At 36.8% G+C, this 16,794-nt stretch overlaps 2 protein-coding genes across 2 annotated transcripts; both read right to left on the bottom strand.

The window, feature by feature from the left end:
- Window positions 1-15,002: 15,002 nt before the first annotated feature.
- Window positions 15,003-15,570, bottom strand: LOC146884286 (uncharacterized). Its single transcript, XM_085665933.1, has 2 exons — window positions 15,325-15,570; window positions 15,003-15,245 (listed from the first exon to the last, which is right to left on the bottom strand). Exons 1-2 carry the CDS (start codon window positions 15,568-15,570, stop codon window positions 15,003-15,005), a joined length of 489 nt encoding a protein of 162 aa, XP_085522059.1.
- Window positions 15,571-15,760: 190 nt separating this feature from the next.
- LOC114195005 (uncharacterized) lies at window positions 15,761-16,437 on the bottom strand. The gene is made up of 2 exons (XM_028085405.1): window positions 16,108-16,437; window positions 15,761-15,925 (listed from the first exon to the last, which is right to left on the bottom strand). The coding sequence occupies exons 1-2, from the start codon at window positions 16,435-16,437 to the stop codon at window positions 15,761-15,763; spliced, it is 495 nt and encodes a 164-aa protein (XP_027941206.1).
- Window positions 16,438-16,794: the final 357 nt, after the last annotated feature.

Genomic DNA, 16,794 nt, shown 5'->3' with positions numbered 1-16,794 from the left:
GAATCGTTTATAATTGATTACTTTTTTTATATTGTAGATAAATAAATTACCACACTTCATAGTAGATATGAACAATTTAAAATATATGAAAATATTTTTTGTTTTTTACGTAGTGTTAAAAAATTAAAGTCACTATATTGTATGTTCCTGCAGAAATATAAACGGAATGTCAAGGAACACAAATCACATCTTACCCCAATCACTGACTTCTCGAACTGGTTTCTCCTTGACTTGGATGTGCCTTCTCCTAATGTTGGCGGTCTGGACCCTTAAGGGGTTACCTGCGGAAAGGACTCCTACGATCAAGTCAGCAAGGGCTCTCAAAAGTCAAATCTTAGATTAATGAATTAATGAAAGTGTACCTCTTAATTGTTGGGGTCCACGTGTATTTATAGAGTCATTAATTATGTTTGCCCCTTCTTATAGGTTGGGTCCCATTAGTTGCGTTGGGCCAATATTCAGATTCTTGATGGGCCTATGCCAAGCCCAAGTCCTGTGTCAGCGAGTCGACACTAGAGGTCTCGCTTGCAATTTCCTAAGTTTGGAGTTAGCGACTTTTCATTATGTACTATCCTTTATAGTAGGTGGCTTGAGTCTTCATGTGTGTTATGTTGTTTAGTTAACCATTCTTCTATTCTTTTTATATTAAGGCTATACGTAGGCAGTTTAGACTGGGTAGTTGTCTAGGTTTGCCTTGGTATAGTACATTGTACATTTTTGAAAGAAAAATGCTTAAACCTTGAAAAATATTTAAAACATGATAATTTGTTAGATAGTGAGGGATTGAATTTATTTTCATAATTAAATATCTTAAGAGAAATTATAAGTTTGCAAAATGATAAACCAATTGACATTCTTAATTATATAAAAAGACTAGATTCTTTTCCAAATGCATATAAGACTTATAAAATAATGTTTACAATCCCACTTATAGAATAGTGTTCAAAATTGTAATGTCAACAATGTCTCAAGAAAGATTAAATAGTTTAGTCTTATTATTTATTGAAGAAGAAATGTTAAATAGAATTAATTATGATAATTTAATAAATAATTTTGCATTAAAAAAAATCACAAAATAAATTTTAAATTCAAGGCCTTATTTTTTAAGTTTGTTTTAGGCCTTCCAAACTCTTGAGCCACCCCTATTTACCCAATACATGTTTGAGAAGCAAAAAAAATGCAAATTTAGAATGTTTTTGTTTACTTTATTAATTTAAAGAAAATTTCTTTAACCACGTAAGCATTGATCCATCTTATTGGGCTTCACAAGAATGCTCGACTGTTTATTTATTTTTATATATTTGACGAGGATAAGCATGATTAGATTAGCTAAAAAATGCCTGGCGCTTCCCTTTTACTTAGCCTATCTTCTTGTAGGAACTATGGGGTGATTCGTGGATGTCGACTTCGAGATGAAGTCGTGGAATGTTGCTTAGGTGATTTCTACAGGTGGTGCCCAAAGTTAAATAAGATTGTTTATGGGCCATTTGTAAGACCCATGAAATTTAATTAATTAATTAATTAATTAATAAATGAGGTTGGGAGAATTAATTATGACATTAAATTATGAGTGAGATGACGTGGAAAAGTACTAGCTCATGTGGTTAAGAGTATTTTGGATGTGTGAGAGGACTTAGGTTTGAGTCCTATGTATGCCATTTGTGTTATTATTCATTATTATTTTAAAATATATGATGATCATGTTGTGAAATAATATGATAATTGGGTTGTGATTGTTAGCATGAAATATGAATTGGCCTGATGGTTTGGTATTGATTTAGCTTTGGCATGGTGAGGGGTTCAAATCTTGGTGAACCTAAATTGAACATTTTTTTGTCATTTTTGGTTTTGGCATGAAGGTGAAGGGTTAACGTAAACCCTAGAGAAATGGCAGCCAAGCGGGGGGGGGGGGGGGGGGAGAGGCTGAAAACGGATCATAAAGGGGTCCATGAATGGCAATAAACATCACCATTAAGTCTTAGGTTCGTTTTATATTATTACCTAGTTTTTAGGATACCTTTAAAAGGCCAAAGTGAGGTAAAGGGAAGGGTTTTGGCAAGCTGGAAACTATACCTACAGAGAGAGCACGAAAATTCTGGAATTGTGTGAGGTTTCGGTGAGACTTGAGGGGCTGAATAGAGAGGAGCCAAGGAGGGTTGGTGTTCAAAGGAGAACTTATCAATTTTCAAGTTTAAGCTAAAGGATCCAGGTTAGGGGAGTTTATATGTTAGAATTTTTATAAGTGTATGCGAATTGCTGGATATATGTGTAATTGTTGATTTCTGTTCGTTTTTGGTTGAATCTTTGTGTTTCTGGAAAATTTCCAGAAACCGCCTGGCGGGCTGTTCATAGCCGCCAGGCGGTGCATGTAATTGTATGTGATCTGGGTTCCTGGACGAGGAACCGCCTGGCGGCACACTCCCGGCCGCCAGGCGATGCGTGAAGTTTTACACTTTTCTAGGTTTTGCTGATGAACTGCCTGGCGATGATGAATTTCTGCCAGGCGATGCGAGTCTGTTGGGCTCGATTTCAGGTGATTTTGGGTGTTTTGGATTGAGTTGATCGGGGAAAAACAAAGGGATAGTGGTTACTGGAAGTTCTAACTTGTTTTCCATTGATTTTGAGCGTAATGAAAGGTTTAATCTGATGGAACAGTGTAATTCAGTTGTAGGGTTTGGGTATTGGCGGTTTGGTAGAACTAAACTGGACAAAGTTTATTACAATAAAACTAATGTTGTTGGAATTAGACTAAGTGCGGATTGATGGCACTCGTATTAGGTTCTTGGAGAGGATTGATTGAGATAGGAAGAAAAGGGGGCATCCAGATGGTATGAGGATCATTTTCGCAGGCGTTGTAAAACTGGGAAATTGCCCAGAAATCTATGTGCCGCTTGGTGGCACGGGCTTTGCCGCCAGACGCCTTCACAACAGTGTTGTTTCTGGGTGGTTGCGCGAGACAGTGAGGATTTGGGGGAATTTTGAGGTCAGGTTGAAGAGTGAATGAAATTAGGAAGGTTAAGGGGGGGGAATGAGAAATGTAACAGTTAGAGGATTGAGTTGAGGTGGGAGGATTTGTTGACAGGCCTTGGGTAGTTGTAAGAGGGAAGTTAGAGACAAACTTGGTAATGGTAATGAGTGAATTGTGAATTGATAGGTGAGGAATATTAACATAAGATAAATCTGTTTATTTTATCAAGCATACGGGGATGTATTACATGGATGGAAGTGGAAATTTTGGTTAGTGAACTGGCCACTTGAGGGGTGATGTACCATAGTATGCTATCTTAGCTAGAATTTGAAAGTAGAAAATGTATGTGTGAAAGTTGACACTGAACTCAATGGGATCTGACTTGGAATGCAAACACCATGGTAGCCTTAAAGTGGAGGATCTTGATAAGAATGGGAGGTTCATCTAGTAGGTAAATCAGTAATGTTAACAAATGTAAGGCATGGTGGCAGTATGATACACTGAAGTTTTAACTATTAAACTTGGTTGAGTGACTAATGAGGTCTAGATACGAATCCCTGTGACTTAATTAAGAGCAGTACAGTAACCAGTGGTGAAACTGATATAGCGCCTAGCAGTGGTGGTAGGGCCGCCAGGCGATAGCGAGGCAACAATGGGGTCTGGTGCAGGTGGCGCCTGGCGGTGAGGGAGGTCCCGCCAGGCGATAGAGAACGAACAGAAGCGCTATGGGGTCGCGTCCGCCTGGCAGCATGGGCGGTTCCGCCAAGCGGTTGTTGCAGACTTTGTAATTATTTTGAGGCGCATGGCGCCTGTCGGTACGTGTCCCCCGCTAGGCGATTTGGCTGCTGTAAGTCCTAAGTTATTGGACTTCGTAGGGTGATCTACAAGGCTTTTGGAGATGCCTCAAAGGTAAGATTGCTGGGTTCCTTGAGTTGAGCTCGAAACGGCATCCCTCGAGTTGAGCTCGGGATGGCGGATGAACACGAGGAACCCTTGAGTTGAGCTCAGATTGGCGAGTGTTGCCGATGTGAGTGTGCTGGTTGTGGCCAGTACGGATGGGTCCAGATAGATTGCCCTCCTCAATTGTTGGCTGACGAGTTTGGTAGTCTTGGGACATTACGGACTATGTTCGTAATTGGGAACTCCATCTGGTGTTACGGTGTATGATCCGTGGCATTGGTTCCCACATGTGCTCTGTCGGTTGTGGCCGATAGGTTTGACAGCAAATTATCTTGGGGGTAATCACTAGAAGAGGTAGAACACGAATGGTCTGGTTGTGGCCCGACGTTAGAGAATTGAGTAAGAGATGGTATCTTGGTACTTGTAGAGTTTACAGCTGTATAATTGGTTATTTGATATTTGTTATGAAATATGTTGTTTTCATAAGCTCACCCTATCTGTTTGTGTTTGGCGATGATCGTGTACGCGATACACGTGAGCAGAGGATGTTGATGCAGGTGGAGCCAGTGAGGCTTAGTCACGGAGCGTGGGGAAAGCTTGGGAGTTTTATACATTTTTGTATTATTCCGAGTTGAACTATTTTGTAAACTCTTATGAGAGGTTTTATGTTGTTGTTTCAGTTTTATTAACTATGGATTTTGCTTTTATTCTTGGAGGTTAATAAAATTTAAATTTCCCGCGTTTTTGGGAAATGAGGTTTATTCATAAATGCGACAACTTTATGTTTTTTTTAATTATTTTATTTATTTAAATCAGTAATATCCTGACGGGATGTTACACCATTGACAGAAATCATATGAGTGAGGGTCCCAAGAGTATATGTGATGACTGCGTATTTTTGCCCTTATTTAAGGTTTATTTTTAGGTATTTAAGTGAATTTTAGTGCTTAAATGAGTGCGTTAATTAACAATTTTGATAATTAGGCTATTTGAGCTTGTGAGATAAAAATGTCATAAAAAGTGATTTTTAGCTACATAAATTATTTTTGGATATTTTAACGTTTGTTGATGCAACTGAAGTTAAGATTAAGCTCATTTAAAGAGATAATGTACAGAAAACGTTACTAATTGCTCCAATTTGTGGAAGAATCAACAAAAACATGAACCCTAACAATGGGTGCTCTCCAAAATGTAAAAATAGACTAGGGAAGAAGAAGTGTCTACCATGCTACAAAACCCTAAGAAAACGTGGTCACATCAAATCTGCCACTCAGAATTACAAAAATGTCATTCTGCCACTCAGAATTACAAAAATGCACTATGGGCAGAAAATGCTGGCCCAATAACGTGAAAGGGCTGACTAACATGGCGTAGATGTGGCAATGATGTGAAAATCACGTGACAACTCTCTCTTGACCTTAAGATAAATGTCTAAGATCCAAAATTACTTCAGCTAAATACCTAAATATAATTAAAAACGAAAATTAGGCCAAATAATGTGAAATTAACCCAAATTCGGAACAGTGGCCCAATAAAGCCCAACGGACAAAAATGCACTAAGAACAACAATTAAGTACTAAACAACTATCAAATGAGCCAAAGGCTAGTGAAATGGAGGAAAATAATGACTCATCAAAATCAACCACACTTACACTTTTGCACTCTTGGCAAATTTAAAACAGCACAAGGACACACGGACAACACAAAGAGACACACACACACACAAACAGACACAAAATAGAAAAACATAGACATATCCAACATAGAAGGATTCCAAATTTCAAGTTATCTATGAACATCATCCAAGCTCTTCAAAACATGTCAAGTACTCAGTTTAACTTAAGGAGAGAATTGAAAGCAACATAACCTCATGGTATACGCACTGTATCACTCAAATCTCTAGGCTACTATTTACTCTCAAAGCACCCCTGAAAAACAAACATCAAACAGAGTTGGCAAACCTCTAGAACTAATAACCAAACCAAAACACATGCAAATCAAGATCAGAAGAACTTCTCAAGGTTGTAATGTGGCTGAGGACAAGGTGTGGAACATATGGATAAGTGGCTAAAAAGAACCAAAGGAAATAGAGGAGCAATGGCGAAATACATCAAAATCAAGCATGAAAGCAATTCCAAACTGCAACACTTCTAGATTCATTTCTCAGATAATGCTCAAATCCAAACTCCTTTTATTTCTTTTCTTTCTTTTCTTTCCTTTTCTTTTCTTTTCTTTTCTTTTCTTTTCTCTTTGTTTTCTCTCTCACTTTTTTTTATACAAAGAACATGCAAAGAAACAAAAACTTTGAAATCCCACCTGGGTATACAAATGAGCAATTCCAAGAACCAATAAAAAGTGTGCGCACAACCACACTTATTGTGCACGACCACACTTAATTGAGCACCCATTTTCCAAAACAATTCCAAAGCTCCAAAATTTCCCGAGGTAGGAAGAATCATGGTTTTTCAGGCTAAGGGCTTCTAATGAGCTATAAATAAATGAAAAAGGGTACGCAGGCTCAAAAAGGGGTTATCAAAGGAAACCGTTCAACGTAGGCTCATCTGGTTATAGGCTCACAGAAAAAATTGCCTAAATCATATCCAAACATGCATGTGAATAAGAAAAGCATAAAAAAGAGTCAAGCCAAAGCCACTGTGCAAGCATTCAAGAGGCATTTATCACACGATAAAGAACAGAGAGTGGCTCAAATCCTCACATAGGGTAAAACATTTCAAAAGCAACTTAACATGCAAAAAGAAAGCAAGGATATCAATCCACCGAACAACTAACAACTCATCCTCCAAAAGTGAAGTGAGTATCCCAAACAGAAAACTAAACTTAACACAAATTAACAAAAAAGGAAACAAACAAAAGGAAATAACAACAGACAGACTTCCCCCACACTTAACCTATACATTGTCTCAATCTGACTCAAGCACAATATCGCACAATCAAACATCAACAGATGGACCTGGACAAGTGCAATAAAAGTAAGGAAAGAGAAAGAAAACTCCCGGAATCATGGTGAACAAAAGTGGGGTCAAAGAGGGAAGTCTCATCTACAACAATATCCACCAAGGCAGGGTTGTTGAGGAATGGCTTCATACGATGCCCATTCACTTTGAAGCTCTTATCGGTAGATTGGCTTTTGATCTCAACTGCACCATAAGGATAAACATTAGTCACCACAAAGGACCAATCCACTTTGACCGCAACTTACCACCCATGAGACCAAGTCTAGAGTTATACAATAACACTTGCTGACCGACAACAAACTCCTTTCTAACTATGGAGCTATCATGGAATCTCTTGGTCTTCTCTTTGTAGAACATAAAGTTCTGATATGCCTCTAGATGGATCTCATCTAACTCATTCAGCTACAACTTTCTTTCCTCCCCAGCTTGATCAAGTGAGAAGTTGCATGATTTGATAGCCTAGTAGGCTCAGTGCTCTATCTCCATAGGTAATTGGAAAGGATTTCCAAAGATAACCCGATAGGGAGACATCCCAATAGGTTCCTTGTAAGCAGTCCTGTGAGCTCAAAGAGCATCCTCAATTTTGTTGCTCTAATCCTTCCTGTTGGGCTGCACAATCTTCTCCAAGATCCGCTTAATCTCCATTTTTGAGATCTCGGCTTGCCCGTTAGTTTAGGGGTGATATGGTGTAGAAATCTTATGCATAACCCTGTAGTTCCAAAGCAAAGCACCCATGGACCTATTGCAGAAATCGATGCCTTGGTCACTAACGATAGCTCTAGGAATTCCAAACTTGTAAAATATATGAGACCTGACAAAGTCTATAACAACTCGAGCATCGTTAGTCCTGGTGGCTTTAGCTTCCACCCACTTTGAGACATAATCAACAACAAGTAAGATGTAAGTGAAGCCAAAAGAGACCGGGAAAGGGCCCATGAAATCTATACCCTAGACATCGAAGATCTCACAGAACAACATGGGTTGTTGAGGCATCTGTTGTCTCCAAGAAATGGCTCCTCATGCTCTCTAGCATTGTTCCTATGTGATACAAATCCTCCACACATCCTTAAAGATGGTGGGCTAGTAAAATCCATAATCCAGCACCTTACAAGTTGTCCTCTATGTGCTAAGATGACCACCAGGTGTAGATGAATGACAAAATTGAAGGACCAAGTCAATATCATGGTCTGGAATGCATCTCCTAGTAACCTGATCATTGCACATCTTCCACAAATAGGGGTCATCCCAAATATAATACCTAGCATCGCTCTTGAGTTTATCACATTGAGCTCTGGATGCTAAGTGACGAAAATTAGAAGCAGCAAGATAATTCACAATGTTAGCAAACCATGGGAAGGAAAAAGAAGCAGAGAGTGTCAACAAACTTTCATCAGGAAAGTCATCCCAGATAGGTGAAACATCATCAACAAACCTCTCTATCCTGCTTAGATGGTCTGCAACCAAGTTTTGTGTTTCGCTCTTATCATGGATCTCCAAATCAAATTCTTGGAGCTAGAGCAGCCATCTAATCAGCCGTATTCTGCCTTCTTCAATAGGCACTTTAGAGCTGCATGGTCAGTAAACACAACAACAGGAGAACCAAACAAATAAGATCTAAATTTTTCAAGTGCAAAAACAATTGCAAGAAGCTCCTTTTCTGTTGTGGTGTAGTTTGCTTGGGCAACATCCAATGTCCTGGAGGCGTAGTAGATTACCCTCGACTACTTATCAATCCTTTGAGCTAGAACTGCCCCCAATGCATAATGGATGCATCACACATTAGCTCGAATGGGGCCGTCCAATCAGGCACCTGAATGATAGGAGTAGTGGTCAAGACCTTCTTGAGGCAATCAAAAGCCACTTTGCATTTGTCACTAAAGATGAACTCAACATCCTTTTGCAACAACTTGGATAGTGGAAAGGCTTTCTTGTTAAAATACTGAATAAAGTGCATGTAAAACCTTGTATGGCCAAGAAAAGAACGAACCTCTCGCAAAGAAGAGGGGTAAGGCAACTATGAAATAATTGAAATCTTGGCAGGGTCAACTTCAAATGGCATTTCTACCATGCCTTATTCTACCATGAAATGGCATTTCTCAAAATTGAGAACAAGGTTAGATTGGATGCACATATTTAAAACTTTGTCCAGACTGTCTAAACATGCATCAAAGGAGGATCCATACATAGTAAAATCGTCCATAAACACCTATATGCAGTTTTAATGAAAATCACTGAAAATGCTAAGCATGCACCGCTGGAATGTGCTAGGGGCATTGCATAGGCCAAAAGGCATTCCCCTATAGGCAAAAGTGCCAAAGGGGCAAGTCAATGTGGTTTTCTCTTGGTCCTCAGGTGCAATGGATTTGAAAGTAACCAAAAAAACCATCAAGAAAGTAGTAGTGAGATTTACCTGCCAAGCGCTCAAGCATTTGATCATTAAAAGGCAGGGACAAGTGGTCTTTCCTGGTTTCTTGATTTAGCCTTATGTAGTCGATGCAAACTCTCCAACTATTTTGCACCCTTGTTGGAATCAGCTCATCTTTTTCATTCTTGATTACAGTGAGGCCCTTCTTTTTGGGAACCACATGGATGAGACTCACCCACTGACTGTCTGAAATGGGGTAGATGATCCCGACTTGTAGAAGCTTTGTCACCTCCTTCTTCATAACCTCTAGAATGACAAGGTTCAATCACCTCTATGGTTGTTTAACTGGTTTTGCTCCATCCTCCAATAAAATCTTGTGCATAACAATCAGATGCATATGTACTTCCTGCAACATGGTTAGTGCAATCTGATTGTATAACATCAAAGTCAATAGGTATAACACCCGAGAGTCAAACTCAGCAGATTCAACATTATCCACATAATATTCAGAATCAGAATCAAGAATATTAATGCATGCAAACTCAAATAACTCAGACACAAATGAATATTTTATGCAATGTGTCGCAACCTAAATCGCGACGGGACGACAAACTAAAAATAAATTGTTTTGAAAATAGAAATTTTGAAGTCGCCACCATAGTTTATTATGAAAAACTATGGAAAACCATAAAAATAAAATAAAGTCTGCGAAAGCGAAATTTAGGGTCCGGGAGTCGGTTACGCGTATGGAAGGTATGAGCACCCTACGACACCCGCCCAAAGGCGGTACCTTTAATTAAATTTGCAAAAGAGATGTGTTTATTTCAAAATATTTATCTTTCCCAAAAGTAAAAAAATAAATTGAACAAATATATTTTTGAGTGAAAAGGACTCAATAAGGATTAACCTTGGTCCTACGTATTCTTATTAAAATGAGAATCAGGGCTAGGTAGTTCTTTATAAAATTGTTTGATTAAATGATTTAATTTTTTAAAGTTGTCCTTTGACATATTTGAAAAGGAGTGTCGTGCGACGCGAGCGACCGATTAGACACCAAATAAATTTCTTATAACTTATTTATTGAAAAAAGAGTATCGTGTGACGTGAGTAGTCAATTAGACATTAAAAATAATTTCTAACAATTTTGCATTTTAAAAGAAAGTGTTGTGCGACGTGAGCGGCCGATTAGACACCAAATACATTTTTTATAACTTATTTATTGATAAAAGAGTGTCATGTGACACGAGCGGTCAATTAGACACTAAAAGATAAAAATAAAGAAAATAACTTTAAATTTTATTTATCCTTATTTGTATGATTTTAATAAAATTACTTTAATTCTTATTTCAATTTTAAAATACATTTATTATTTTTGAAAACGATATGATTGAAATGTGAGATTTAATTAAAAAAAAAAGATAAATGAGAAAAAACATAAAAGATACACGAAAATGTGGTGCATAAAGAGAAACGCAGGGTACATAAAGTAAATGCGGGGTGCATTAAAGTAAAGCGAGGTGCATAAAGTAAAACGTGGGGTGCATTAAAGTAAACGCATCTTAGCCTAAGAAGAAAATAAAGGAGTGGGGTGTGTTCTTAGTGAAAACGCAGGTACATAAAGTAAAATAAAACTTAATGTAAGGGATGTAGGGTTATTACATTGGGGAGTGCATGAAGTAAATAAATAAACAGAATCCAAATTAAAAGCAAGGGGTGCATGAAGAAAAAATTAAATCTACTAACCCTAATTAAAATAGGGGTGGTGCCCGAATGAATTGTGGTGGTGCATGAAGAAAAAAAAATTAAATCTACTAACCCTAATTAAAACAGGGGTGGTGCGCGAATGAATTGTGGTAGTGCATGAAGAAAAAAATTAAATTTGTTAACCATAATTAAATACAGGGGTGGTGCACGAATGAATTGTGGTGGTGCATGAAGAAAAACATTAAATCTGCCCTAAAAACGCACAACACAAGTTAAACATGAGACCTAAACCTTACTTCATCTTCTTCTTTCCAGCAAAACACCATAGCCACCCCAACTTGAGACCTTGACCGTCTGCAGCGACGCGGCCAACAACGGCGTCGGCCGCCATCGCACCACCACCAACAGCGACAACAACCACCGCTCATCTCCAAAATCCAAGATTGTTTCAACTGTGACTCACCTCTCCTTTGCCGTGACCACCCTACCAACAACGGTGAGACCACTGTGAACTACCTTTAATAAAGGATTCCAACACCAACCATGGCTGCCCCACGATTTCCAGAATAGCAATGCTCACTACCAAGCCTCTATTTGTTTGAAGTAAATCAAACCCTTTCTATTTCCCTTATATTTTAGATTATTTAAACTCAATTCTCTTTTATTTTCAATTTCCAGTTTTAATTCACTGATTAACAATTTTAGGCAGCATCAAATGAAGGGATTCACAATTCAAACCATTATCGCATAACAATAAATAGAATGAGCAGAGCATCGTATCAAAAATTGAAGATTGAAGATTACGTACCTTATTTAATGTCTCAATTTTGTTTTTCTATCACTGTTATCCTATGTTCTTGATTCTAAATGTTGTTGTTTATATTCTTTGTTGCACTGTTGTTTCTATCACTACTCCATTCTTTTCCTCTTCCCTATTGTTTGTTCCGTGAACGAGAGTAGAAGAAGTTTGTAGCTTTTGTTTCGTGAAATGAAAGTATCCCCTGAATGAAAAAATGCCTCTGGAAAAAAAATGAGAACAAGACAAAACCGTGTATATGAATGTTGGTTTCAGTTTTTTTCTCTCACGATCCGTCTACTCTGTGCCAAAGATGTCATGAATAGCAGTTGAAGTAGAAGTTGAGATAGAAAAAGAAATTGTTCCCTCTAATCCTACAAACAACTTTTATTTTCAATTTTAATTTTTAATTTTTAATTTCTGAATTTAGTAATTAATTAAAAACGAAAATATATTTTTTTATTATATAAAAAACAAAAATTATTTTACTCAAGGCTTAAAACACATAAATTAAAAAACTTTTATTAATTAATTTTTATTATTATATTTTTCTTAACAATTTATTTTTATCCCTTTTTATTTAACACTTATTTTTGAATATATATATATATATATATATATATATATATGTTATTTTATTTTATATTTTTATATTTTTATATTTTTAAAACAATTTTGTTCGCTCGGATGAAATTGGGTGTTGGCAGCTGCCCTTCTTTCCTTAGATCTTACTAGATGATACGAAAAATTAGTCATTTTCATATCATCAAAGTAAAATATAAGAAAAGACAGAAACACTAATTTCATCTAGACTCTAAAAAGAAACCACATCAATGCAAACATTAAGAAAATCAATGACCATTCTATCGAAGAGGGTCTTGATATGAAAGATCGATGACCATTGCTTTTGTAGAGGTCCTCAATATGAAAACATATGAAAATCAATGACCATTCCATCGAAGAGGGTTTGGATATGAAAGATCGATGACCATTGCTTTGCAGAGGGCCTTGATATGAAAGATCGATGACCATTGCTTTTGCAGAGGGCCTCGATATGAAAGAATGACCATTGCTTTTGCAGAGGGCTCGATATGAAAGCATATGAAAATCAATGACCATTCCATCGAAGAGGGTCTTGATATGAAAGATCGATGACCATTGCTTTGTAGAGGTCCTCGATATGAAAACATATGAAAATCAATGACCATTCCATCGAAGAGGGTTTAGATATGAAAGATCGATGACCATTGCTTTGCAGAGGGCCTTGATATGAAAGATCGATGACCATTGCTTTTGCAGAGGGCCTCGATATGAAAGAATGACCATTGCTTTTGCAGAGGGCCTCGATATGAAAGCATATGAAAATCAATGACCATTCCATCGAAGAGGGTCTTGATATGAAAGATCGATGACCATTGCTTTGTAGAGGGCCTCGATATGAAAGATCGATGACCATTGATTTTGCAGAGGGCCTCAATATGAAAACACGTGAAAATCAATGACCATTCTATCGAAGAGGGTCTTGACATAAAAAAAGTAATTTGAAAGTATGATATCCTAGTTTAGACAATATGAATGCATGTTATGCATGAATCACCTAGAACCTTTGACTTTTCATTTTTCTTTCCCTTTCATCCTCAATCATTCATTTTTCATCTCATTTTTCATTTCATTTTTCATTTTTCATTCATCATCATCATTTTTTTAAAGAAGATAGATGTCTCTATAATCATTTGCTTTTGCAATAATCAAATTCAATGCATACTCATAATTTTTTTTTCTCATTATCACCTCACACTCTATATTAGAATCACGAGGAATTAGGCAAATCTTTGTGTGGAATGAGAGCACCGTATGCCTTACATTCATTTTCTTGATGCACAATACATCTCATGTATGTTTGAACCCATGGATAGATGTTACACAGCTGACGCAATCTTGTGTCAGCAACGTGTTTCAATGAAAAAACTTGTATCGAAAAGGATTGCCTCACTTTAAAACTTTTGACTAAATTTAACAACTGACTGAGTTTTTGCCCCCTTTTTTCCTTTTCTCTCTTTCCTTTTTTCAATATGTGCCATCAACCAAATTTTTGTTTCTAAGTTATTCCCATGAACAAAATCTGACAAGCATTTTTCAATCAGCGTGGACTTTAATTAGCTTGTAACGTGGCCCGGGCTTAAGGGTGTTGAAAGAAATAGATATTAGAGGCTCAAATAAACTATTAGTGGCTTTTACATTTTGTAACAAATATCGTTTGCAAGATTATAACCTCAGCTATCATCTAGGGTCTAGAACTTTTAAAGTTCTCTTCATTCTTAACTTTTTCTTCTCAAATTCCTTTTTCAGCCATTCAGATTTATTACTTTATGACTTTCTTTGTATTTCCAATTTTTGGCTTTTTCTATTGAAATGCTTTTTCACTTAATTGAGTCCCTGTAATAGCCTTGCAATTTTTGACATATTGATGATCCTTATTCAGGGGTATTTTTGGAAATAAATTATTATTTTTTTGGCTCAAAAAGGGTATAATGGAAATATTTTTTTTTTAAATCATATTTTTGGATGAGAAAAAGATGGTCACATATCATTTTAAAACTTGACTTCCCCATTCTCTTCAGAGAGCTAACTTAGTGACAAACAAATGACATCAGACACATATCACTATTTATTTTTATTTACGTGTATAACTCTCTTTTTCTTCTCTCTCTTTCTTTTTTTTTTACTTTTTCTCTTTTCTTTTTACTCAGAACAACCTTTTTAGTCAAACAGAGCTATCAAAAATGTGCCCCAACATACTATTTATGTTCTCTTTTCTTTGGCAAATCCTTTATCTTAGGGAAATCTTCATGAATTGGAGGATTCAAACAATATGAGTGTAAAATGCTTCAAAATAGGAAGTATTTGATTTGTTACCCTCAATGCCACAAAACATAGACGAACTATATCTCCTCACTCTGATTAATTCTCTTCACTTTCTTTCGCCTCTTCTTGCAATGCATTGTATTTGCAACTGCATAGTCAAACAATTTCGACTCTTGATCGTCTTTGTTTATTTTGATCACTTCCATGCCACCCTTCAAGAACCACTTTGGGCTATACTGAATGACTTGTACTTTGTGATTTAAACCCATGGTATTTTATTTCAAAAAAGCTCAGTGTGATGCTAAAAGAAACTTACAAAAGAATTTAAAACAAAATTACAAAGAAATAACAATCCAGACTTGACTACAATAAAGCATAATACAATGAACCATAAGAGCTATGTCAATATTCCCAATCATTATCAGATCATTACGCATAGAACTTCTTTACTGCATTTAAGTTGACAGGTAGAGGTAACTCTTCCCCATCAATTTTTGTGAGAACTAGCACAACACCTGAAAATGCCTTCTTCACTACGTGTGGGCCTTCATAATTTGGAGTCCATTTCCCTCTATGGTCTTTTTGTATAGGAAAAATCTTTTTCAAGACTAGACCACCTTCATGAAACTCTCTTGGACGAACCTTTTTATCAAATGCCCTTTTCATCCTTCTCTGATACAATTGTCCATGACAAGTTATTGTTAACCTTTTTTTCTTCAATTAAGTTAAGTTGGTAAAATCTAGCTTGTACCCATTCTGCTTCTTCTAACTGAGTTTCCATTAGCACCCTCAGAGATGGGATTTCTACTTCAAAAGGAAGGACCGCTTCCATCCCATATACCAAAGAGAAAGGCGTTGCACTAGTTGAGGTCCGTACCGATGTACGATATCCGTGTAAGGCAAGGGAAAACATTTCATGCCAATCTTTATATGTAATCACCATTTTCTGCAAAATCTTCTTTATATTCTTATTAGCAGCTTCAACGACCCCATTCATTGTCGAGCGATAAGGAGACAAATTGTGATGTTGAATTTTGAATTCTTCACATAGCTCTTTCATCATTTGATTATTCAGATTAGTTGCATTATCAGTGATAATTTTATTAGGCCGCCCATATCGACATATCAACTCCTCTTTTATAAACTTTACTACCACTTTTTTGGTCACATTTGCGTAAGAAGCTGATTCACCCATTTGGTGAAATAGTCAATTGCAACCAGAATGAACGATGTCCATTTGACGCCTTCGGTTCTATGGCTCCAATAACATTTATTCCCCACATCGCAAATGGCCATGGTGCAGATAGAACATTTAAGGTTGTAGGAGCTATATTAATGTTATCTGCATAGGTCTGACATTTTTCACATTTTTTCACATGCATGTAACAGTTATTCTCCATAGTTAAAAAAAATAACTAGCTCTCAAAATCTTTTTAGCCATAGAGTGCCCATTCATGTGTGTACCGAAAGCTCCTTCATGAATTTATTTCAATATCAACCTTGCTTCTCTTGTATCGACACATCTGAGGAGTACCATGTCATGATTTCTTTTATACAAGACATCCACATTTAGAATAAAACTTGAAGTTAACCTTCTCAGGGTTCTTTTATCATTCTCAGAAGCTGTTTCAGGATATTCTCGGGTCTTAAGATAGCGCTTTATATCAAAATACCAAGGCTTACCATCTAATTCTTCTTCTACTAAATAGCAATATGTTGGTTGTTCATAACTCCTCATTTTGATCATCGACATTTCCTCATCTTGACTAATTTCAAACATTGACGACAAGGTGGCCAAAGCATCAGCTAATTGGTTATCCTCTTGTGGAATGTGATGGAACTTAATGGAATCGAAATGCTTCATCAATCCTTTAATGTATGTTTGATAAGGGATTAACTTTTGATCTCTAGTCTCTCATTCCCCTTTTAACTAATGAACCACCAATTTCAAATCACCATACACCTCCAACACCTTCACCTTTGACTCGATAGCTGCCAAAATACCCATGGCTCATGCTTCATATTCTGCAACATTGTTGGTACAACTAAAGCACAACCTTGCTGTCATCAAAATGTAAGGATTCTTTGGTGAGATAAGTACTACCCCTATTCCATGTCCAAGCGCATTAGATGCTCCATCAAACAGTAATATCTAAGCCTTTTCATGATGGCCACCCTTCTTTTCACCAAATAGGGCAAGAATGTCCTCATCTGGGAATTC

Source organism: Vigna unguiculata, chromosome 8 (assembly GCF_037176805.1).
Source record: "Vigna unguiculata cultivar grain cowpea cultivar isolate G323 ecotype 2 chromosome 8, ASM3717680v1, whole genome shotgun sequence".
NCBI lineage: Eukaryota > Viridiplantae > Streptophyta > Magnoliopsida > Fabales > Fabaceae > Vigna > Vigna unguiculata.
The sequence above is the reverse complement of the archived record's forward strand: the minus strand, read 5'-3'. Positions and strand labels throughout refer to the sequence as shown.

Coding starts and splice junctions, on each gene's coding strand:
- LOC146884286 (XM_085665933.1), bottom strand. CDS start 15,570: ATGAATGGGGTCGTTGAAGCTGCTAATAAGAATATAAAGAAGATTTTG. Junction 15,246..15,324: donor AGTTAGAAGAAGCAGAATGG/GTACAAGCTAGA, acceptor CAATTGTATCAG/AGAAGGATGAAAAGGGCATT.
- LOC114195005 (XM_028085405.1), bottom strand. CDS start 16,437: ATGAAGCATTTCGATTCCATTAAGTTCCATCACATTCCACAAGAGGAT. Junction 15,926..16,107: donor ATAAAAGAAATCATGACATG/GTACTCCTCAGA, acceptor GAAAAATGTCAG/ACCTATGCAGATAACATTAA.